This window comes from Oncorhynchus kisutch, linkage group LG14 (assembly GCF_002021735.2).
Source record: "Oncorhynchus kisutch isolate 150728-3 linkage group LG14, Okis_V2, whole genome shotgun sequence".
In the NCBI taxonomy this organism is placed as follows: Eukaryota; Metazoa; Chordata; class Actinopteri; order Salmoniformes; family Salmonidae; genus Oncorhynchus; species Oncorhynchus kisutch.
In genome coordinates, this window is record NC_034187.2 from 6,145,825 (window position 1) to 6,166,917 (window position 21,093).

At 50.6% G+C, this 21,093-nt stretch overlaps 1 protein-coding gene across 2 annotated transcripts in view; it reads left to right on the top strand.

Moving 5' to 3' along the window:
- Positions 1–21,093, top strand: part of LOC109885002 (N-lysine methyltransferase SMYD2-A) — a 48,294-nt gene that overhangs the window by 19,627 nt on the left and 7,574 nt on the right. For both annotated transcript variants that reach the window (XM_031787720.1, XM_031787721.1), the window contains exons 3-9: positions 3,517–3,627; positions 6,179–6,239; positions 11,248–11,372; positions 15,139–15,206; positions 15,456–15,558; positions 17,877–17,987; positions 19,050–19,170. In XM_031787720.1, the coding sequence (XP_031643580.1) occupies positions 3,517–3,627; positions 6,179–6,239; positions 11,248–11,372; positions 15,139–15,206; positions 15,456–15,558; positions 17,877–17,987; positions 19,050–19,170 (700 nt within the window). The remainder of the gene's footprint in view (positions 1–3,516; positions 3,628–6,178; positions 6,240–11,247; positions 11,373–15,138; positions 15,207–15,455; positions 15,559–17,876; positions 17,988–19,049; positions 19,171–21,093) is intronic.

The following is a 21,093-nucleotide window of genomic DNA, read 5'->3' on the forward strand; positions in this document are numbered from 1 at the left end:
GATCATTTTCACTAAACATTAGACTACTGCCTGCGTACGGTCTAAAGACCATAGAGCAAAACACAATTGATCTCGTCAATTTCACTTTTGATAAATGCCAACTTTTTCCCTGAACTGGCGCATGCCTGTTTTGGAGTATATCTTTTTTTTAAGTACACAACGTTTATAAATGAGTCCCCAGGGAAGGTGTGTGTGTGTGTGTGTGTGTGTGTTCCAGAGAAATGGATCCCCCTAAGGAAAGGTCATAGTGAACCCACACAACCAGTGTAACACAACTACTAAGCTGTGTTCAACAGCTCTGGGCCTTCCTCTGAAAGTAGAGCTACATTCAACAGCACTGGGCCTTCCTCTGAAAGTAGAGCTACATTCAACAGCGCTGGGCCTTCCTCTGAAAGTAGAGCTGTGTTCAACAGCACTGGGCCTTCCTCTGAAAGTAGAGCTGTGTTCAACAGCACTGGGCCTTCCTCTGAAAGTAGAGCTGTGTTCAACAGCACTGGGCCTTCCTCTGAAAGTAGAGCTGTGTTCAACAGCACTGGGCCTTCCTCTGAAAGTAGAGCTACATTCAACAGCACTGGGCCTTCCTCTGAAAGTAGAGCTGTGTTCAACAGCACTGGGCCTTCCTCTGAAAGTAGAGCTGCATTCAACAGCACTGGGCCTTCCTCTGAAAGTAGAGCTGTGTTCAACAGCACTGGGCCTTCCTCTGAAAGTAGAGCTACATTCAACAGCACTGGGCCTTCCTCTGAAAGTAGAGCTGTGTTCAACAGCACTGGGCCTTCCTCTGAAAGGGGAGCTGCATTCAACAGCACTGGGCCTTCCTCTGAAAGTAGGAACTTTGAACTCACAACCTTCCGGTTACTAGTCCAATGCTCTAACCACTAGGCTAAGCTGACATCAATCCAGAGCATCCCAAACATGCTCAATGGTTAACATCTGGTGACTATGCAGGCCATGTAAGAACTGGGACATTTTCAGCTTCCAGGTATTGTCTACAGATCCTTGCGACATGGGGCCTTGCATTATCATGTTGAAACATGAGGTGATGGCGGCAGATGAATGGCACGACAATGGGCCTCAGGATCTCGTCACGGTATCTCTGTGCATTCAAATTGACATCGATAAAATGCAGTTGTTTGTTGTCCGTAGCGTATGCCTGCCCATACCATAACCCCATCGCCACCATGGGGCACTCTTTTCACAACATTAACATCAGCAAACCGCTCCCCCCACACGACTCCATCTTGCCGGGATTCATCCGTGAACTTTCCCAGAATGCCAGTGGACATCGAAGGTGAGCATTTGCCAATTGAAGTCGGTTACGACACCGAACTGCAGTCAGATCAAGACCCTGGTGAGAACAACGAGCATACAGATGAGCTTCTTTGGCTGTGCAAACCCAGAGTTTTATCAGCTGTGTTACACGTGAGGTCGGTTGGACTTACTGCCAAATTCAAAACTTGAGACGTGTGACAAAAGTGCACATTTGAGTGGCCTTTTATTGTCCCAGCACAAGGTGCACCTGTGCAATGATCATGAATCACTACTGTATCAACAATTAGTATAATCAACTGTCAATTACTATGTTTTCATTCTGAATAGTCATTAGCTCTGGAGCTGCAAAAACCCAAATGACTTAAAAGCCACAAATAATTAATTAAATTGTTTTTTTTACTAGACTAAGTTGAAAATGAAGTATTTAAAAGATGCGATATCAAGACCGGATACAACACAGCTATTGAGGTGAGAGGCTCTGCAGATCAATATGAATGGGCTTCTGGGAAATACATTCACAGGACTGCTGCACATGATATGATCTTCTTCATAAAGAGATTGAATAGGAGAGGACTATGTCAACACAGGCTTTCACAACCCTGAAACTATAGAGATCACCAACCAGGAATAGACATGAAATAGGCTACCAATTCAGTGTGGACGTTGCCGGGGATAGTAATTGATAGTGGGTTTGTAAATTAGACTTGCCATCTTATGATCCTCATTGACTTCCACCACTTTTACACAATCACAGCGCCACTTTCAGAGGAAATGAATAATGTACTAGGTGTATATGGACTTGTATGTCGGTTGTTGCCTCTCTCTGAGGCAGGCGTTGGGTTACCAGTGGTCTGAGGCAGGCGTTGGGTTACCAGGGTTTTCAAGTGCTACATTTTAATAACGATGGCTTCGGGGGAAACAGCTCTGACATTTTAGCGATGCTGCTATGAAGGTTTTAACGATTAACTTGGCCTTAAGATGCTTTTGGGAAACCTGACCCACCGCTCTCCAACCCTGTTGCTGGAGAGCTACCCTCCTGTAGGTTTAAACCAAGGCTCTCCAACCCTGTTCCTGGAGAGATACCCTCCTGTAGGTTTAAACCAAGGCTCTCCAACCCTGTTCCTGGAGAGCTACCCTCCTGTAGGTTTAAACCAGGGCTCTCCAACCCTGTTCCTGGGGAGCTACCCTCCTGTAGGTTTAAACCAGGGCTCTCCAACCCTGTTCCTGGGGAGCTACCCTCCTGTAGGTTTTCATTCCAACCTTAATCTAGTACACCTGATCGTAATAATAAGCTGGTTGAACCAGGTTAGTTCCACCTGGGGTTGGAGTGTAAACCTACAGGAGGGTCTCTCTCCAGGAACAGGTTTGGAGTGTAAACCTACAGGAGGGTTTCTCTCCAGGAACAGGGTTGGAGTGTAAACCTACAGGAGGGTTTCTCTCCAGGAACAGGGTTGGAGTGTAAACCTACAGGAGGGTCTCTCTCCAGGAACAGGGTTGGAGTGTAAACCTACAGGAGGGTCTCTCTCCAGGAACAGGGTTGGAGTGTAAACCTACAGGAGGGTTTCTCTCCAGGAACAGGGTTGGAGTGTAAACCTACAGGAGGGTTTCTCTCCAGGAACAGGGTTGTAGTGTAAACCTACAGGAGGGTTTCTCTCCAGGAACAGGGTTGGAGTGTAAACCTACAGGAGGTTATCTCTCCAGGAACAGGGTTGGAGTGTAAACCTACAGGAGGGTTTCTCTCCAGGAACAGGGTTGGAGTGTAAACCTACAGGAGGGTTTCTCTCCAGGAACAGGGTTGGAGTGTAAACCTACAGGAGGGTCTCTCCAGGAACAGGGTTGGAGTGTCCTGGTGTAAACCTACAGGAGGGTATCTCTCCAGGAACAGGGTTGTAGTGTAAACCTACAGGAGGGTTTCTCTCCAGGAACAGGTGTAGGGTAGGGGTTGTGGATTTGATTCCAGAATAGGCCGTATATACTGAAGAAGTCTGGATAACAACTTCTGCTAAAATAATAGTAATTACAGCATTTAGGAATAGGTGAATCAGACACATAGTTCTGGTGGTTGCCATGACGATCTTTCATGCCTCTGACTCTCTGTCAGAAACTGTTTTGAATAGATAGTAGTTTGTTTGCCAAGGCAAGTGGGGCACACATCAGATGGCTTGCCTGCAGACTTGTGTTCTGTGTCCTTGAGTAAAGCACGTCTCTAATATGTTCTGTCTGCCTTTTTTACGCACACACATGTAGAAGGGAGACTGGCCGATGCACAAGTTGGAGTGTACAGCCATGTGTTCCTATGGGGAGAACTGGTGTCCGTCAGAGACCGTCAGACTGGTGGCCAGGATCATCATGAAACAGGTGGGTGGGTCTGTATGTGTGTGGGTTGGTGGGTGGGTCTGTTGGTGGGTGGGGTCTGTTGGTGGGTGGGGTCTGTTGGTGGGTCTGTATGTATGTGTGTGGGTTGGTGGGTGGGGTTTGTTGGTGGGTGGGGTCTGTTGGTGGGTGGGGTCTGTTGGTTGGTGTGTGGATGGGTGGGTTGGTGGATGGGTCTGTGTGTGGATGGGTGGGTTGGTGGATGGGTCTGTGTGTGGGTTGGTGGATGGGTCTGTGGGTGGGTTGGTGGATGGATGGGTCTGTGTGTGGGTTGGTGGATGGATGGGTCTGTGTGTGGGTTGGTGGATGGATGGGTCTGTGTGTGGGTTGGTGGATGGATGGGTCTGTGTGTGGGTTGGTGGATGGATGGGTCTGTGTGTGGGTTGGTGGATGGGTCTGTGGGTGGGTTGGTGGATGGGTCTGTGGGTGGGTTGGTGGATGGGTGTGTGTGTGTGTGGGTTGGTGGATGGATGGGTCTGTGTGGGTTGGTGGATGGGTCTGTGGATGGGTTGATGGATGGGTGTGTGTGTGTGGGTTGGTGGATGGATGGGTCTGTGTGTGGGTTGGTGGATGGGTCTGTGTGTGGGTTGGTGGATGGGTCTGTGGGTGGGTTGGTGGATGGGTGTGTGTGTGGGTTGGTGGATGGATGGGTCTGTGTGGGTTGGTGGATGGGTCTGTGGATGGGTCTGTGGGTGGGTTGGTGGATGGGTCTGTGGGTGGGTTGGTGGATGGGTCTGTGGGTGGGTTGGTGGATGGGTCTGTGGGTGGGTTGGTGGATGGGTGTGGGTGGGTTGGTGGATGGGTGTGTGGGTGGGTTGGTGGATGGGTGTGTGGGTGGGTTGGTGGATGGATGGGTCTGTGGGTGGGTTGGTGGATGGATGGGTGTGTGTGTGGGTTGGTGGATGGATGGGTCTGTGTGTGGGTGGATGGATGGATGGATGGGTGTGGGTGGGTTGGTGGATGGGTCTGTGGGTGGGTTGGTGGATGGGTGTGTGTGTGGGTGGGTTGGTGGATGGGTGTGTGTGTGGGTGGGTTGGTGGATGGGTGTGTGTGTGGGTGGGTTGGTGGATGGGTCTGTGGGTGGGTTGGTGGATGGATGGGTCTGTGGGTGGGTTGGTGGATGGATGGGTGTGTGTGTGGGTTGGTGGATGGATGGGTCTGTGTGTGGGTTGGTGGATGGATGGATGGGTGTGGGTGGGTTGGTGGATGGGTCTGTGGGTGGGTTGGTGGATGGGTCTGTGGGTGGGTTGGTGGATGGGTGTGTGTGTGGGTGGGTTGGTGGATGGGTGTGTGGGTGGGTTGGTGGATGGATGGGTCTGTGTGTGGGTTGGTGGATGGATGGATGGGTGTGTGTGTGTGGGTTGGTGGATGGGTCTGTGGGTGGGTTGGTGGATGGGTGTGTGTGTGGGTGGGTTGGTGGATGGGTCTGTGTGTGGGTGGGTTGGTGGATGGGTCTGTGTGTGGGTGGGTTGGTGGATGGGTCTGTGTGTGGGTGGGTGGGTTGGTGGATGGGTCTGTGTGGGTTGGTTGGTGGATGGGTCTGTGTGTGGGTGGGTTGGTGGATGGGTCTGTGTGTGGGTGGGTTGGTGGATGGGTCTGTGTGTGTGTGGGTTGGTGGATGAGTCTGTGGGTGGGTTGGTTGACGGGTGGGTTGGTGGATGGGTGTGTGTGGGTTGGTGGATGGGTGTGTGTGTGGATGGGTCTGTGTGTGGGTTGGTTGGTGGATGGGTCTGTGTGTGGGTGGGTTGGTGGATGGGTCTGTGTGTGTGTGGGTTGGTGGATGAGTCTGTGGGTGGGTTGGTTGACGGGTGGGTTGGTGGATGGGTGTGTGTGGGTTGGTGGATGGGTGTGTGTGTGGATGGGTCTGTGTGTGGGTTGGTTGGTGGATGGGTCTGTGTGTGGGTTGGTTGGTGGATGGGTCTGTGTGTGGGTTGGTTGGTGGATGGGTCTGTGGGTGGGTTGGTGGATGGGTGGGTCTGTGTGTGGGTTGGTGGATGGATGGGTCTGTGTGTGGGTGGGTTGGTGGATGGGTCTGTGTGTGGGTGGGTTGGTGGATGGATCTGTGTGTGGGTGGGTTGGTGGATGGGTCTGTGTGTGTGTGGGTTGGTGGATGAGTCTGTGGGTGGGTTGGTTGACGGGTGGGTTGGTGGATGGGTGTGTGTGTGTGGGTTGGTTGGTGGGTGGGTGGGTTGGTGGATGGGTGTGTGTGTGGTTTGGTGGATGGGTCTGTGTGTGTGTGGGTTGGTGGATGGGTCTGTGTGTGGGTTGGTGGATGGGTCTGTGTGTGGGTTGGTGGATGGGTGGGTGGGTTGGTGGATGGGTCTGTGTGTGGGTTGGTGGATGGGTCTGTGTGTGTGGGTTGGTGGATGGGTCTGTGTGTGGGTTGGTGGATGGGTCTGTGTGTGTGGGTTGGTGGATGGGTGTGTGTGTGGGTTGGTTGGTGGATGGGTGGGTTGGTGGATGGGTGGGTTGGTGGATGGGTCTGTGTGGATCAATTCCCCCTAAATGTGTTCTGCTTTGTCTGTGTCTTCACCAGAAAGTCACAACGGAACGGACACAGTCAGAGAGGCTGTTACTCCTCAGCGAGTTTGAAGCCCGTAAGTACACAGATAAGATACATAGTACTAAAACTCCCAAAAGGGTTTTCAGAAATCCTAGTTGGAAGATTCCCGTAATCATGGCGGGAATAAACAGGAATTCCGGAGTGCTCCAACTGGGATTTCTGGAAAACCAGGGAATTTGGGGGAAATTACCAGAATATTGCAACCCCACATAGGACATACAGTTGAAGTTGGAAGTTTACATAGACTTTAGCCAAATACATTTAAACTAATTTTTTTTCACAATTCCTGACATTTAATCCTAGTAAAAATTCCCTGTTTTAGGTCAGTTAGGATCATGACTTTAAGAATGTGAAATGTCTGAATAATAGTAGAGTGATTTCTTTCAGAATATATTTCTTTCAACACATTCCCAGTGGGTCAGAAGTTTACATACACTCAATTAGTATTTGGTAGCATTGCCTTTAAATTGTTTAACTTGAGTCCAATGTTTCGGGTATGAATTTTGGCCCATTTCTCCTGACCGAGCTGGTGTAACTGAGTCAGGTTTGTAGGCCTCCTTGCTTTTTCAGTTCTGCCCACAAATGTTCTATAGGATTGAGGTCAGGGCTTTGTGATGGCCACTCCAATACCTTGACTTTGTTGTCCTTAAGCCATTTTGCCACAACTTTGGAAGTATGCTTGGGGTCATTGTCCATTTGGAAGACCCATTTGAGACCAAGCTTTAACTTCCTGACTGATGTCTTGAGATGTTGCTTCAATATATCCACATAATTTTCCATCCTCATGAAGCCATCTATTTTGTGATGTGCACCAGTCCCTCCTGCAGCAAAGCACCCCCACAACATGATGCTGCCACCCCCGTGCGTCACAGTTGGGATGGTGTTCTTCGGCTTGCAAACCACCCCCTTTTTCCTCCAAACATAACGATGGTCATTATGGCAAAACAGTTCTATTTTTGTTTCATCAGACCCGAGGACATTTCTCCAAAAAGTACCATCTTTGTCCCCATGTGCAGTTGCAAACCGTAGTCTGGCTTTTTTATGGCGGTTTTGGAGCAGTGGCTTCTTCCTTGATGAGCGGCCTTTCAGGTTATGTGGATATAGGACTCGTTTTACTGTGGATATAGATACTTTTGTACCTGTTTCCTCCAGCATCTTCACAAGGTCCTTTGCTGTTGTTCTGGGATTGATTTGCACTTTTCGCACCAAAGTACGTTCATCTCTAGGAGACAGAGCGCATCTCCTGCCTGAGCTGTATGACGGCTGCGTGGTCCCATGGTGCTTATTCTTGCGTACTATTGTTTGTACAGATGAACTTGGTACCTTCAGGCGTTTGGAGGATGAACCAGACTTGTGGTCTACAATTTTTTTTTCTGTAGTCTTGGCTGATTTCTTTTGATTTTCCCATGATGTCAGGCAAGGAGGCACTGAGTTTGAAGGTAGGCCTTGAAATACATCCACAGGTACACCTCCAATTGACTCAAATGATGGCAATTAGCCTATCAGAAGCTTCTAAAGCCATGACATATTTTTCTGGAATTTTCCAAGCTGCTTAAAGGCACAACAAACTTAGTGTATGTAAACTTCTGACCCACTGGAATTATAAGTGAAACAATCTGTCTGTAAACAAATTGTTGAAAAAATTACTTGTGTCATGCACAAAGTAGATGTCCTAACCGACTTGCCAAAACTATAGTTCGTTGACAAGAAATTTGTGGAGTGGTTGAAAAACGAGTTTTAATGACTCCAACCTAAGTGTATGTAAACTTCCGACTTCAACTGTATGTCACACTATATTGAGGTAAAAATCGGAGCATAATGCTTTTGTAGATGTCATCACATTTTATTGGTCACATACACATGGTTAGCAGATGTTAATGCGAGTGTTGCGAATTGCCTGTGCTTCTAGTTCCCGACAGTGCAGTAATATCTAACAAGTTCCCCAATAAATACCTAATACACACACACATCTAAAAGGGGTGAATGAGAATATGTACATATAAATATGTGGATGAGTGATGGCCGAGCGGCATAGTCAAGGTGCAGTAGATGCAGTATATACATATATGAGTAGTGTCAGAAATGTCAACATTGTTAAAGTGGCCTGGATTGGTTGGCAGCAGCCTCTCTGAGTTAGTGATTGCTGTTTGATGTGACCTGCAGTAGAACTAGAGCTGGTCACATGGTGTGACCTGCAGTAGAACTAGAGCTGGTCACATGGTGTGACCTGCAGTAGAACTAGAGCTGGTCACATGGTGTGACCTGCAGTAGAACTAGAGCTGGTCACATGGTGTGACCTGCAGTAGAACTAGAGCTGGTCACATGGTGTGACCTACAGGAGAACTATTAATAGATGATCTATAGTACAGGCTCACTGCCAAATGAGGAAGGAGAGAACACACACACACACTTGTATCCTGGCCTGTACATACTGAGAGAGGGGAGGATAGGCAGAGTCTGTGTGGGACTGGAGCAACATGGAGGAGGCCTCTCCGGTCCTCTAGTCTAGGGAGGCCTCTCCGTGCCTCTAGTCTAGGGAGGCCTCTCCGTGCCTCTAGTCTAGGGAGGCCTCTCCGTGCCTCTAGTCTAGGGAGGCCTCTCCGTGCCTCTAGTCTAGGGAGGCCTCTCCGTGCCTCTAGTCTAGGGAGGCCTCTCCGTGCCTCTAGTCTAGGGAGGCCTCTCCGTGCCTCTAGTCTAGCTGTTCATAGAGGAGGAGGCCTCTCCGTTCCTCTAGTCTAGGGAGGCCTCTCCGTGCCTCTAGTCTAGGGAGGCCTCTCCGGTCCTCTAGTCTAGGGAGGCCTCTCCGGTCCTCTAGTCTAGGGAGGCCTCTCCGTTCCTCTAGTCTAGGGAGGCCTCTCCGTTCCTCTAGTCTAGGGAGGCCTCTCTGGTCCTCTAGTCTAGGGAGGCCTCTCCGGTCCTCTAGTCTAGGGAGGCCTCTCCGGTCCTCTAGTCTAGGGAGGCCTCTCCGGTCCTCTAGTCTAGGGAGGCCTCTCCGGGCCTCTAGTCTAGGGAGGCCTCTCCGGGCCTCTAGTCTAGGGAGGCCTCTCCGGGCCTCTAGTCTAGGGAGGCCTCTCCGGGCCTCTAGTCTAGCTGTTCATAGAGGAGTTTCTGCACAGACAACAGGCTGCTGGCATATATCATGACCCCTCATACCTGTCACATGACCTAGCAGGTGCACAGCCTCCAGCCCCCCCTTCCAAGAACGTATCCCCCCTCCTTCTGATCCACAGGGACTTTATGTCGACAGCAATGTAGTCGACAAGAGCCCAGGCAGATCTGGGTCCAGGCTAGTCTAGGTCTGACCTCATTGTGCCAACAAGAAAACATCTGACTCATATGTTGTGTTCTAGATGACCATAGTACACTGAACAAAAAATATAAACCAAACAATTGAAAATATTTGACTGATTTTAGAGTTCATATAAGGAAATCTGTTAATAATAATAATTAAAAAAAATGAATTCGGACCTAATCTATGCATTTCACATGACTGGCAATTCAGATATGCAGATGCTGTAGCAAAAAGATAGAGAAAAAAGTAGGGGTGTGGATCAGAAAACCAGTCAGTATCTGGTGTGACCACCATTTGTCTCATGCAGCGCGACACATCTCCTTCTCATAGAGTTGATCAGGCTGTTGATTGTGACCTGTGGAATGTTGTCCCACTCCTCTTCAATGGCTGTGGGAAGTTGCTGGATATTGGCGGGACCTGGATCACGCTGTCGTACACGTCGATCCAAAGCATCCCAAACATGCTCATTGGGTGACCTTTCTGGTGTGTTTGTAGGCCAGGGAAGAACTGGGACATTTTCAGCTTCCAGGAATTGTGTACAGATCCGCCTAAACATGAAGTGATGGTGGTGGATGAATGGCACGACAATGGGCCTCAGGATCTTGTCATGGTATCTCTGTGAATTCAAATTGCCATCGATAAAATGCAATTATGTTCATTGTCTGTAGCGTATGTCTGCCTATATCATAACCCCATCTCTGGGCACTCTGTTCACAATGTTGACGTCAGCAAACCTCTCGCAAAAACAACTCCACACACGCTGTCTGCCATCTGCCCGGTTCAGCTGAAACCGGGATTCGTCCGTGATGAGCACACTTCTCCAACGTGCCAGTGGCCATCAGAGGTGATCATTTCCCCACTGAAGTCTGTTACAACGCTGAACTACAGTCAGTTCAAGACCCTGGTGAGGACGGCGAACACACAGATGAGCTTCCCTGAGACAGTTCCTGACAGTTTATGTAGAAATTCTTCGGTTGTGCAAACCTACAGTTTCGTCCAGATGCCTGGTCGCAGTCGATCCCGCAGGTGAAGAAGCCGTATGTGGAGGTCCTGGGCTGGCATGGTTACATGAGGTCTACAGTTTTGAGGCCGGTTGGACGTACTGCTAAATTGTCCAAAGTAACGTTTGGAGGCGGCTTATGGTAGAGAAATTATCAATAAATTCTCTGGCAACAGCTGTGGTGGACATTCCTGCGGTCAGCAAGCCAATTGCACGCTCCGTCAAAACTTGAGACATCTGTGGCATTGTGTTGTGTGACACAACTGCACATTTTAAAGTGGCCTTTTATTGTCCCCAGCACAAGGTGCACCTGTGCAATCATGCTGTTTAATCAGCTTCTTGATAGGCCACACCTGTTGGGTGGATGGATTATTTTGACAAATGAGAAATGCACACTAACAGCGATGTAAACAAATTAGTGTACAACATTTTGAGCGAAATAAGCTTTTTGTGTGTATGGAACATTTCTGGGATCTTTTATTTCAGCTCATGAAACATGGGACCAACACTTTATGTTGAGTTTATATGTTGTTCAGTGTATGACCTGAAATGGGAAGATTAATGTTTCTCTGCCTCCACCACCTCCTCTCCCCTTTCTCTCTCCTCCCCCTCCACCACCTCCTCTCCCCTTTCTCTCTCCTCCCCCCCACCACCACCTCCTCTCCCCTTTCTCTCTGCTCCTCCTCTCCCCTTTCTCTCTCCTCCTCCTCTCCCCTTTCTCTCTCTCCTCCCCCTCCTCCTCTCTCTCAGACCTGGATAAGTTGGACAGTGAGAAGAATGAGATGAACCAGACGGATATAGCTGCACTGCATCATTTCTACTCTCGACACATAGACTTCCCTGATGACCAAACCCTCACTGTGCTCTTTGGACAGGTAAGGAGGATAGGATCTAGTTTTTAAACATCTATGTTACAGCAGCTCTGCATCATCACTACTGCTGTGGTCACAGTCACGGGTAGCCTGGCTGACTCTGCTCACGTGGGACACGGGTAGCCTGGCTGACTCGGCTCACGTGGGACACGGGTAGCCTGGCTGACTCGGCTCACGTGGGACACGGGTAGCCTGGCTGACTCGGCTCACGTGGGACACGGGGTAGCCTGGCTGACTCGGCTCACGTGGGACACGGGTAGCCTGGCTGACTCGGCTCACGTGGGACACGGGTAGCCTGGCTGACTCGGCTCACGTGGGACACGGGTAGCCTGGCTGACTCTGCTCACGTGGGACACGGGTAGCCTGGCTGACTCGGCTCACGTGGGACACGGGTAGCCTGGCTGACTCGGCTCACGTGGGACACGGGTAGCCTGGCTGACTCGGCTCACGTGGGACACGGGTAGCCTGGCTGACTCGACTCGCGTTGGACACGGGTAGCCTGGCTGACTCGGCTCACGTGGGACACGGGTAGCCTGGCTGACTCGGCTCGCGTGGGACACGGTTAGCCTGGCTGACTCGACTCGCGTGGGACACGGGTAGCCTGGCTGACTCGACTCGCGTTGTCCACGGGTAGCCTGGCTGACTCGGCTCACGTGGGACACGGGTAGCCTGGCTGACTCGACTCGCGTTGTCCACGGGTAGCCTGGCTGACTCGGCTCACGTGGGACACGGGTAGCCTGGCTGACTCGGCACACGTGGGACACGGGTAGCCTGGCTGACTCTGCTCACGTGGGACACGGGTAGCCTGGCTGACTCGGCTCACGTGGGACACGGGGTAGCCTGGCTGACTCGGCTCACGTGGGACACGGGTAGCCTGGCTGACTCGGCTCACGTGGGACACGGGTAGCCTGGCTGACTCGGCACACGTGGGACACGGGTAGCCTGGCTGACTCTGCTCACGTGGGACACGGGTAGCCTGGCTGACTCGGCTCACGTGGGACACGGGGTAGCCTGGCTGACTCGGCTCACGTGGGACACGGGTAGCCTGGCTGACTCGGCTCACGTGGGACACGGGTAGCCTGGCTGACTCTGCTCACGTGGGACACGGGTAGCCTGGCTGACTCGGCTCACGTGGGACACGGGTAGCCTGGCTGACTCTGCTCACGTGGGACACGGGTAGCCTGGCTGACTCGGCTCACGTGGGACACGGGTAGCCTGGCTGACTCGGCTCACGTGGGACACGGGGTAGCCTGGCTGACTCGGCTCACGTGGGACACGGGTAGCCTGGCTGACTCGGCACACGTGGGACACGGGTAGCCTGGCTGACTCTGCTCACGTGGGACACGGGTAGCCTGGCTGACTCTGCTCACGTGGGACACGGGTAGCCTGGCTGACTCGGCTCACGTGGGACACGGGTAGCCTGGCTGACTCGGCTCACGTGGGACACGGGTAGCCTGGCTGACTCGGCTCACGTGGGACACGGGTAGCCTGGCTGACTCGGCTCACGTGGGACACGGGTAGCCTGGCTGACTCGGCTCACGTGGGACACGGGTAGCCTGGCTGACTCGGCTCACGTGGGACACGGGTAGCCTGGCTGACTCGGCTCGCGTTGTCCACGGGTAGCCTGGCTGACTCGGCTCACGTGGGACACGGGTAGCCTGGCTGACTCGACTCGCGTTGTCCACGGGTAGCCTGGCTGACTCGGCTCGCGTGGGACACGGGTAGCCTGGCTGACTCGGCACACGTGGGACACTGGTAGCCTGGCTGACTCTGCTCACGTGGGACACGGGTAGCCTGGCTGACTCGGCTCACGTGGGACACGGGGTAGCCTGGCTGACTCGGCTCACGTGGGACACGGGTAGCCTGGCTGACTCGGCTCACGTGGGACACGGGTAGCCTGGCTGACTCGGCACACGTGGGACACGGGTAGCCTGGCTGACTCGGCTCACGTGGGACACGGGTAGCCTGGCTGACTCGGCTCACGTGGGACACGGGGTAGCCTGGCTGACTCGGCTCACGTGGGACACGGGTAGCCTGGCTGACTCGGCTCACGTGGGACACGGGTAGCCTGGCTGACTCTGCTCACGTGGGACACGGGTAGCCTGGCTGACTCGGCTCACGTGGGACACGGGTAGCCTGGCTGACTCGGCTCACGTGGGACACGGGGTAGCCTGGCTGACTCGGCTCACGTGGGACACGGGTAGCCTGGCTGACTCGGCTCACGTGGGACACGGGTAGCCTGGCTCACGTGGGACACGGGTTGGAGAGCTGTGACACACTGATCTGGACAGGAGGTCGTTGTAAATGCAGTATTCAAACTGAAATGTGCGGATCTTTGATTAGTTCTCTCAACAATGTTTTTTCTTTCCTGCGGGTTGAGACCTCACTTTGTTTGGATTGTGTGAGAGGCCAGCCAATCAGTGAAAAATCACAGCCCCTTCATTATCGACTCCTACCACATCAAGGAGCCTCACAGACTCTGAAGTCAGGAAGACGGAGTTTGTTGTTAAACAGACTAACTCACAGGTGGCCTCACAGACTCTGTTGTTAGACAGACTAACTCACAGGTGGCCTCACAGACTCTGTTGTTAGACAGACTAACTCACAGGTGGCCTCACAGACTCTGTTGTTAGACAGACTAACTCACAGGTGGCCTCACAGACTCTGTTGTTAGACAGACTAACTCACAGGTGGCCTCACAGACTCTGTTGTTAGACAGACTAACTCACAGGTGGCCTCACAGACTCTGTTGTTAGACAGACTAACTCACAGGTGGCCTCACAGACTCTGTTGTTAGACAGACTAACTCACAGGTGGCCTCACCGTGCAATGTCAGCTCTTTGACATCCTGGTTGTTCTAGATTGGCTGTCAGCTGCCAATCTCTTCCCTCTTTCCGGCTCTCTCTCTCCCCCTCTTTCTGTCTTTTTCTCTCCCTTTCTCTCTCTCTTTCTCTCTTTCCCTCTCTCTCTCTCGCTCCACCTGTCTTGTTAACACACAGACATAATCTCCTGAATGACACCAGACTCACCCACTCAGGACAGCCCTGAGGGACCTGACCTTTAGCCTTTAGGACAGCCCTGAGGAACCTGACCTTTAACCTTTAGTTTCATTACATTAGTCAGGACAGCCCTGAGGGACCTGACCTTTAACCTTTAGGACAGCCCTGAGGAACCTGACCTTTAACCTTTCATTACATTAGTCAGGACAGCCCTGAGGAACCTGACCTTTAGCCTTTCATTACATTAGTCAGGACAGCCCTGAGGAACCTGACCTTTAGCCTTTCATTACATTAGTCAGGACAGCCCTGAGGAACCTGACCTTTAGCCTTTCATTACATTAGTCAGGACAGCCCACTAGCATTTCCTATCTGCTACCTCGAGGAGTAGAGATATTTGGCCTTACACGTCTGCTCTCTCTCTCTCCCACCTGTCTCTACCCCCCCTCACCTTCTCCCACCTGTCTCTACCGCCCCCCCTCACCTTTTCCCAACTGTCTCTACTGCCCCCCCTCACCTTTTCCCACCTGTCTCTCTACCTCCCCCCTGTACCCCTTCAACCCCCCCTCCCCTCACCTTCTCCCACCTGTCTCTCTATCCCCCCCTCCCACCTGTCTCTCTACCTCCCCCCTGTCTCTCTACCTCCCCCATCACCTTCTTCCACCACCTTCTCCCACCTGTCTCTCTACCCCCCCCTCCCCTCACCTTCTCCCACCTGTCTCTCTATCCTCCCCTCACCTTCTCCCACCTGTCTCTCTACCCCCCCCCTGTAGGTAAACTGTAATGGTTTCACCATAGAGGATGAGGAGCTGTCTCACCTGGGCTCTGCTGTGTTCCCTGAGTAAGTCTACAATGTTGTCACTGTCTGGACCCATTCACACCAATGCAATGGCAGTATTCAAAATGTTGGATTCACCATTTTAACCATTGAGATATTAAATACTGATAGATGATAGAATCACAATCATTGCGAATGGATGACACAAAGACGTTATCTTCATTTCTCCCTCTCTCGCCCCTCTCTCGTCCCTCTCTCGCCCCTCTCTCGCCCCTCTCTCGTCCCTCTCTCGTCCCTCTCTCCTCCCTCCAGTGTAGCATTGATGAACCATAGTTGTAGTCCTAACGTCATCGTCACCTATAAGGGGACAGTAGCTGAGGTACGAGCCGTGCAGGACATCCAGCCTGGAGATGAGGTGAGACCTGGCCTGAACGCACGCGCCCTGAGACGCACACACACACACACACACACACACACACATTTTCCTTGTTTTCCTTATTAGGGTTTTTAGGTTCACACAAGGATAAAAGAACCAAGCCTCACACCCTGAACACTCACACACCCAATAAACCTGAACTCTAACCCTGGTCCAGTTAACCCTTCCTCTCTCTCTCTGTGGAGGTCCAGTTAACCCTTCATCTCTCTCTCTCTGTGGAGGTCTTGTTAACCCTTCCTCTTCCTCTCTCTGTGGAGGTCCTGTTAACCCTTCCTCTTCCTCTCTCTCTCTGTGGAGGTCTTGTTAACCCTTCCTCTTCCTCTCTCTGTGGAGGTCCTGTTAACCCTTCCTCTTCCTCTCTCTCTGTGGAGGTCTTGTTAACCCTTCCTCTTCCTCTCTCTCTGTGGAGGTCCTGTTAACCCTTCCTCTTCCTCTCTCTGTGGAGGTCCTGTTAACCCTTCCTCTCTCTCTGTGGAGGACCTGTTAACCCTTCCTCTTCCTCTCTCTCTGTGGAGGTCCTGTTAACCCTTCCTCTTCCTCTCTCTCTGTGGAGGTCCTGTTAACCCTTCCTCTTCCTCTCTCTCTGTGGAGGTCCTGTTAACCCTTCCTCTTCCTCTCTCTGTGGCGGTCCTGTTAACCCTTCCTCTTCCTCTCTCTGTGGCGGTCCTGTTAACCCTTCCTCTTCCTCTCTCTGTGGAGGTCCTGTTAACCCTTCCTCTCTCTCTCTCTGTGGAGGTCCTGTTAACCCTTCCTCTCTCTCTCTCTGTGGAGGTCCTGTTAACCCTTCCTCTTCCTCTCTCTCTCTCTGTGGAGGTCCTGTTAACCCTTCCTCTTCCTCTCTCTCTCTCTGTGGAGGTCCTGTTAACCCTTCCTCTCTCTGTGGAGGTCCTGTTAACCCTTCCTCTCTCTGTGGAGGTCCTGTTAACCCTTCCTCTCTCTGTGGAGGTCCTGTTAACCCTTCCTCTCTCTGTGGAGGTCCTGTTAACCCTTACTCTCTCTGTGGAGGTCCTGTTAACCCTTCCTCTCTCTGTGGAGGTCCTGTTAACCCTTCCTCTCTCTGTGGAGGTCCTGTTAACCCTTCCTCTTCCTCTCTCTCTGTGGAGGTCCTGTTAACCCTTCCTCTTCCTCTCTCTCTGTGGAGGTCCTGTTAACCCTTCCTCTTCCTCTCTCTGTGGAGGTCCTGTTAACCCTTCCTCTTCCTCTCTCTGTGGAGGTCCTGTTAATCCTTCCTCTTCCTCTCTCTGTGGAGGTCCTGTTAATCCTTCCTCTTCCTCTCTCTGTGGAGGTCCTGTTAATCCTTCCTCTTCCTCTCTCTCTGTGGAGGTCCTGTTAACCCTTCCTCTTCCTCTCTCTCTGTGGAGGTCCTGTTAACCCTTCCTCTTCCTCTCTCTGTGGAGGTCCTGTTAACCCTTCCTCTTCCTCTCTCTGTGGAGGTCCTGTTAACCCTTCCTCTTCCTCTCTCTGTGGAGGTCTTGTTAACCCTTCCTCTTCCTCTCTCTGTGGAGGTCCTGTTAACCCTTCCTCTTCCTCTCTCTGTGGAGGTCCTGTTAATCGTTCCTCTTCCTCTCTCTCTGTGGAGGTCCTGTTAATCCTTCCTCTTCCTCTCTCTCTGTGGAGGTCCTGTTAACCCTTCCTCTTCCTCTCTCTCTGTGGAGGTCCTGTTAACCCTTCCTCTTCCTCTCTCTGTGGAGGTCCTGTTAACTCTTCCTCTCTCTGTGGAGGTCCTGTTAACCCTTCCTCTTCCTCTCTCTCTGTGGAGGTCCTGTTAACCCTTCCTCTTCCTCTCTCTCTGTGGAGGTCCTGTTAACCCTTCCTCTTCCTCTCTCTCTGTGGAGGTCCTGTTAACCCTTCCTCTTCCTCTCTCTGTGGAGGTCCTGTTAACCCTTCCTCTTCCTCTCTCTCTGTGCAGGTCCTGTTAACCCTTCCTCTTCCTCTCTCTCTGTGGAGGTCCTGTTAACCCTTCCTCTTCCTCTCTCTGTGGAGGTCCTGTTAACTCTTCCTCTCTCTGTGGAGGTCCTGTTAACTCTTCCTCTCTCTGTGGAGGTCCTGTTAACCCTTCCTCTTCCTCTCTCTCTGTGGAGGTCCTGTTAACCCTTCCTCTTCCTCTCTCTCTGTGGAGGTCCTGTTAACCCTTCCTCTTCCTCTCTCTCTGTGCAGGTCCTGTTAACCCTTCCTCTTCCTCTCTCTGTGGAGGTCCTGTTAACCCTTCCTCTTCCTCTCTCTGTGGAGGTCTTGTTAACCCTTCCTCTTCCTCTCTCTGTGGGGGTCCTGTTAACCCTTCCTCTCTCTTTGTGTAGATCTTCAACAGTTACATTGACCTGCTCTACCCGACAGACGACAGGAACGAGAGACTGAGGGATTCATACTTCTTTACCTGTGTGTGTAATGAGTGTGCCACACGGTCTAAGGTACAGTATAATAACTTAGTAACCACAGACGCACAAACCAGACCATACTAGGTCACTGTAACTAGCGCACAGCCTATGAAAACACTACTACTACCACCATTACCACTACTACCGATGCTATTACTATTACCAATACTACTATTACTACTACCATTGCTGCTGCTGCTACTACTACTACTACTACTACTACTACTAGTATTACTACTACTACTACTAGTATTACTACTACTAGTATTACTACTACTAGTATTACTACTACTAGTATTACTACTACTACTACTACTACTACTAGTATTACTACTACTACTAGTAGTAGTATTACTAGTACTAGTATTACTACTACCATTGCTACTACCACTACTACTACCACTACTACTACTACTACTACTACTACTACTACTACTACTACTACTAGCAGCCCTGGTGTAAACCTACAGGAGGGTATCTCTCCAGGAACAGGGTTGGAGAGGCCTGGTTTAAACCTACAGGAGGGTATCTCTCCAGGAACAGGGCTAACCTTCTCCTCTTCCCTCTCCATACAAGACAAGGACAATTCTTAAAACTGGGTGGGTCACACACTGTGACTGCAGTAAAGGTGCGAGACGCACTGCAGTAAAGAAGACTGCAGGTGTGTGTGTGTGTGTGTGTGTGTGTTAGTTATTGGTCTGCGTGTCCTCATGTGAAAACTAGAATACATGCAATCCCCTCTGGAGCCATTCTAGCCATTCTTTCGGTTTCAGATGTCTCTCTTTTGTCCCTCTCTTCTGTGTCTCTTCTGTCTCTCTCTCTCCTGTGTCTCTTCTGTCTCTCTCTCTCTCTCTCTCTCTCTCTCTCTCTCTCTCTCTCTCTTCTCTCTCTCTCTCTCTCTCTCTCTCTCACTCTCTCACTCTCTTCTGTCTCTCTCTCTCTCTCTCTCTCTCTCTCTCTCTCTCTCTCTCTCTCTCTCTCACTCCTGTGTCTCTTCTGTCTCTCTCTCTCTCTCTCTCTCTCTCTCTCTCTCCTGTGTCTCTTCTGTCTCTCTCTCTTCTGTGTCTCTTCTGTCTCTCTCTCTCCTGTGTCTAGGATGGAGGTAAGATGGCGCTTCAAAAGTTGAGCTCTCCCCCACAGCCAGAGGAGGTCAGAAAGATGGTTCACTATGCCAGGAATGTTATTGAAGAGTTCCGTAGAGCTAAGCACTACAAGAATATCCTTTTCCCTACTGTACACCTCTTAGTTTCTACGCATCCTTCGCTCTCTCCATCCCCACACTCACTTTATCTACCTCCTTCTCTCTCCCTCGCTCAAATCGGTTTATTTGTCACGTGCACAATATAGTGAGTGGTAAAGGGAAATGCTTAATTGCCTCTCTTCCTCAACAGCGTCAAGTAAATTAGCAAAGCAAATCAACAGCGTCAAGTAAATGAGCAAATCAACAGCGTCAAGTAAATGAGCAAATCAACAGCGTCAAGTAAATGAGCAAATCAACAGCGTCAAGTAAATGAGCAAATCAACAGCGTCAAGTAAATGAGCAAATCAACAGCGTCAAGTAAATGAGCAAATCAACAGCGTCAAGTAAATGAGCAAATCAACAGCGTCAAGTAAATGAGCAAATCAACAGCGTCAAGTAAATGAGCAAATCAACAGCGTCAAGTAAATGAGCAAATCAACAGCGTCAAGTAAATGAGCAAATCAACAGCGTCAAGTAAATGAGCAAATCAACAGCGTCAAGTAAATTAGCAAAGCAACAGCGTCAAGTAAATTAGCAAATCAACAGCGTCAAGTAAATTAGCAAATCAACAGCGTCAAGTAAATTAGCAAAGCAACAGCGTCAAGTAAATTAGCAAAGCAACAGCGTCAAGTAAATTAGCAAAGCAACAGCGTCAAGTAAATTAGCAAAGCAACAGCGTCAAGTAAATTAGCAAAGCAACAGCGTCAAGTAAATTAGCAAAGCAACAGCGTCAAGTAAATTAGCAAAGCAACAGCGTCAAGTAAATTAGCAAAGCAACAGCGTCAAGTAAATTAGCAAATCAACAGCGTCAAGTAAATTAGCAAAGCAACAGCGTCAAGTAAATTAGCAAAGCAACAGCGTCAAGTAAATTAGCAAAGCAACAGCGTCAAGTAAATTAGCAAAGCAACAGCGTCAAGTAAATTAGCAAAGCAACAGCGTCAAGTAAATTAGCAAAGCAACAGCGTCAAGTAAATTAGCAAATCAACAGCGTCAAGTAAATTAGCAAATCAACAGCGTCAAGTAAATTAGCTAAGCGAGTCAATAGACAAGTTGATGAGTATAAAAAGAGCACAACAATCGATATAAAAGAACAAGAGTTGACCCTTTTATACCTAACTCTGTAGGAGTCATTTTTATCTGTGCTCTTATGCCTGCTACCACTTTAGTGCCTGGATACAGTGTGGGAGGGGAGGTTTGATTGACAGAGGGGCGGGGGGGGGGGTGCTACACTATGGAAATGTCAGGTATTCAGTTCCTGTGTTGTTTGTGACCCATGTAGACCCAAGCACAGCCAGAAGAGGACTGGCCACCCCACATAGCCTGGTTCCTCTCTAGGTTTCTTCCTAGGTTCTGGCCTTTCTAGGGAGTTTTTCCTAGGGAGTTTTTCCTAGCCACCGTGCTTCTACACCTGCATTGCTTGCTGTTTGGGGTGTTTCAGGCTGGGTTTCTGTACAGCACTTTGTGACATCAGCTGATGTTAAGGCTTTATAAATACATTTGATTGGTTGTAGTAGGTCCAGTACTAGTAGGTCCAGTACTAGTAGGTCCAGAAGTAGTAGGTCCAGAACTAGTAGGTCCAGTACCAGTAGGTCCAGTACCACACCACTCAGCAACCGTATGAATGAACCTTCAATAGCCGCTCAGATCAAATCTTCCCTTGCACACACATCACTCCTGTTATGAACCTTAGCCCACAGTCAAATTCCCTTTCTCCTCCCTTTACACCGTTTATACTGTGAGCTCATTGGACTGGTGGAAGCAGTATTGAGTCTAACCCTTTAGCACCACCCTAGTGATCTATGTGCTATATTGAGTCTAACCCCCTAGCACCACCCTAGTGATCTATGTGCAGTATTGAGTCTAACCCTCTAGCACCACCCTAGTGATCTATGTGCAGTA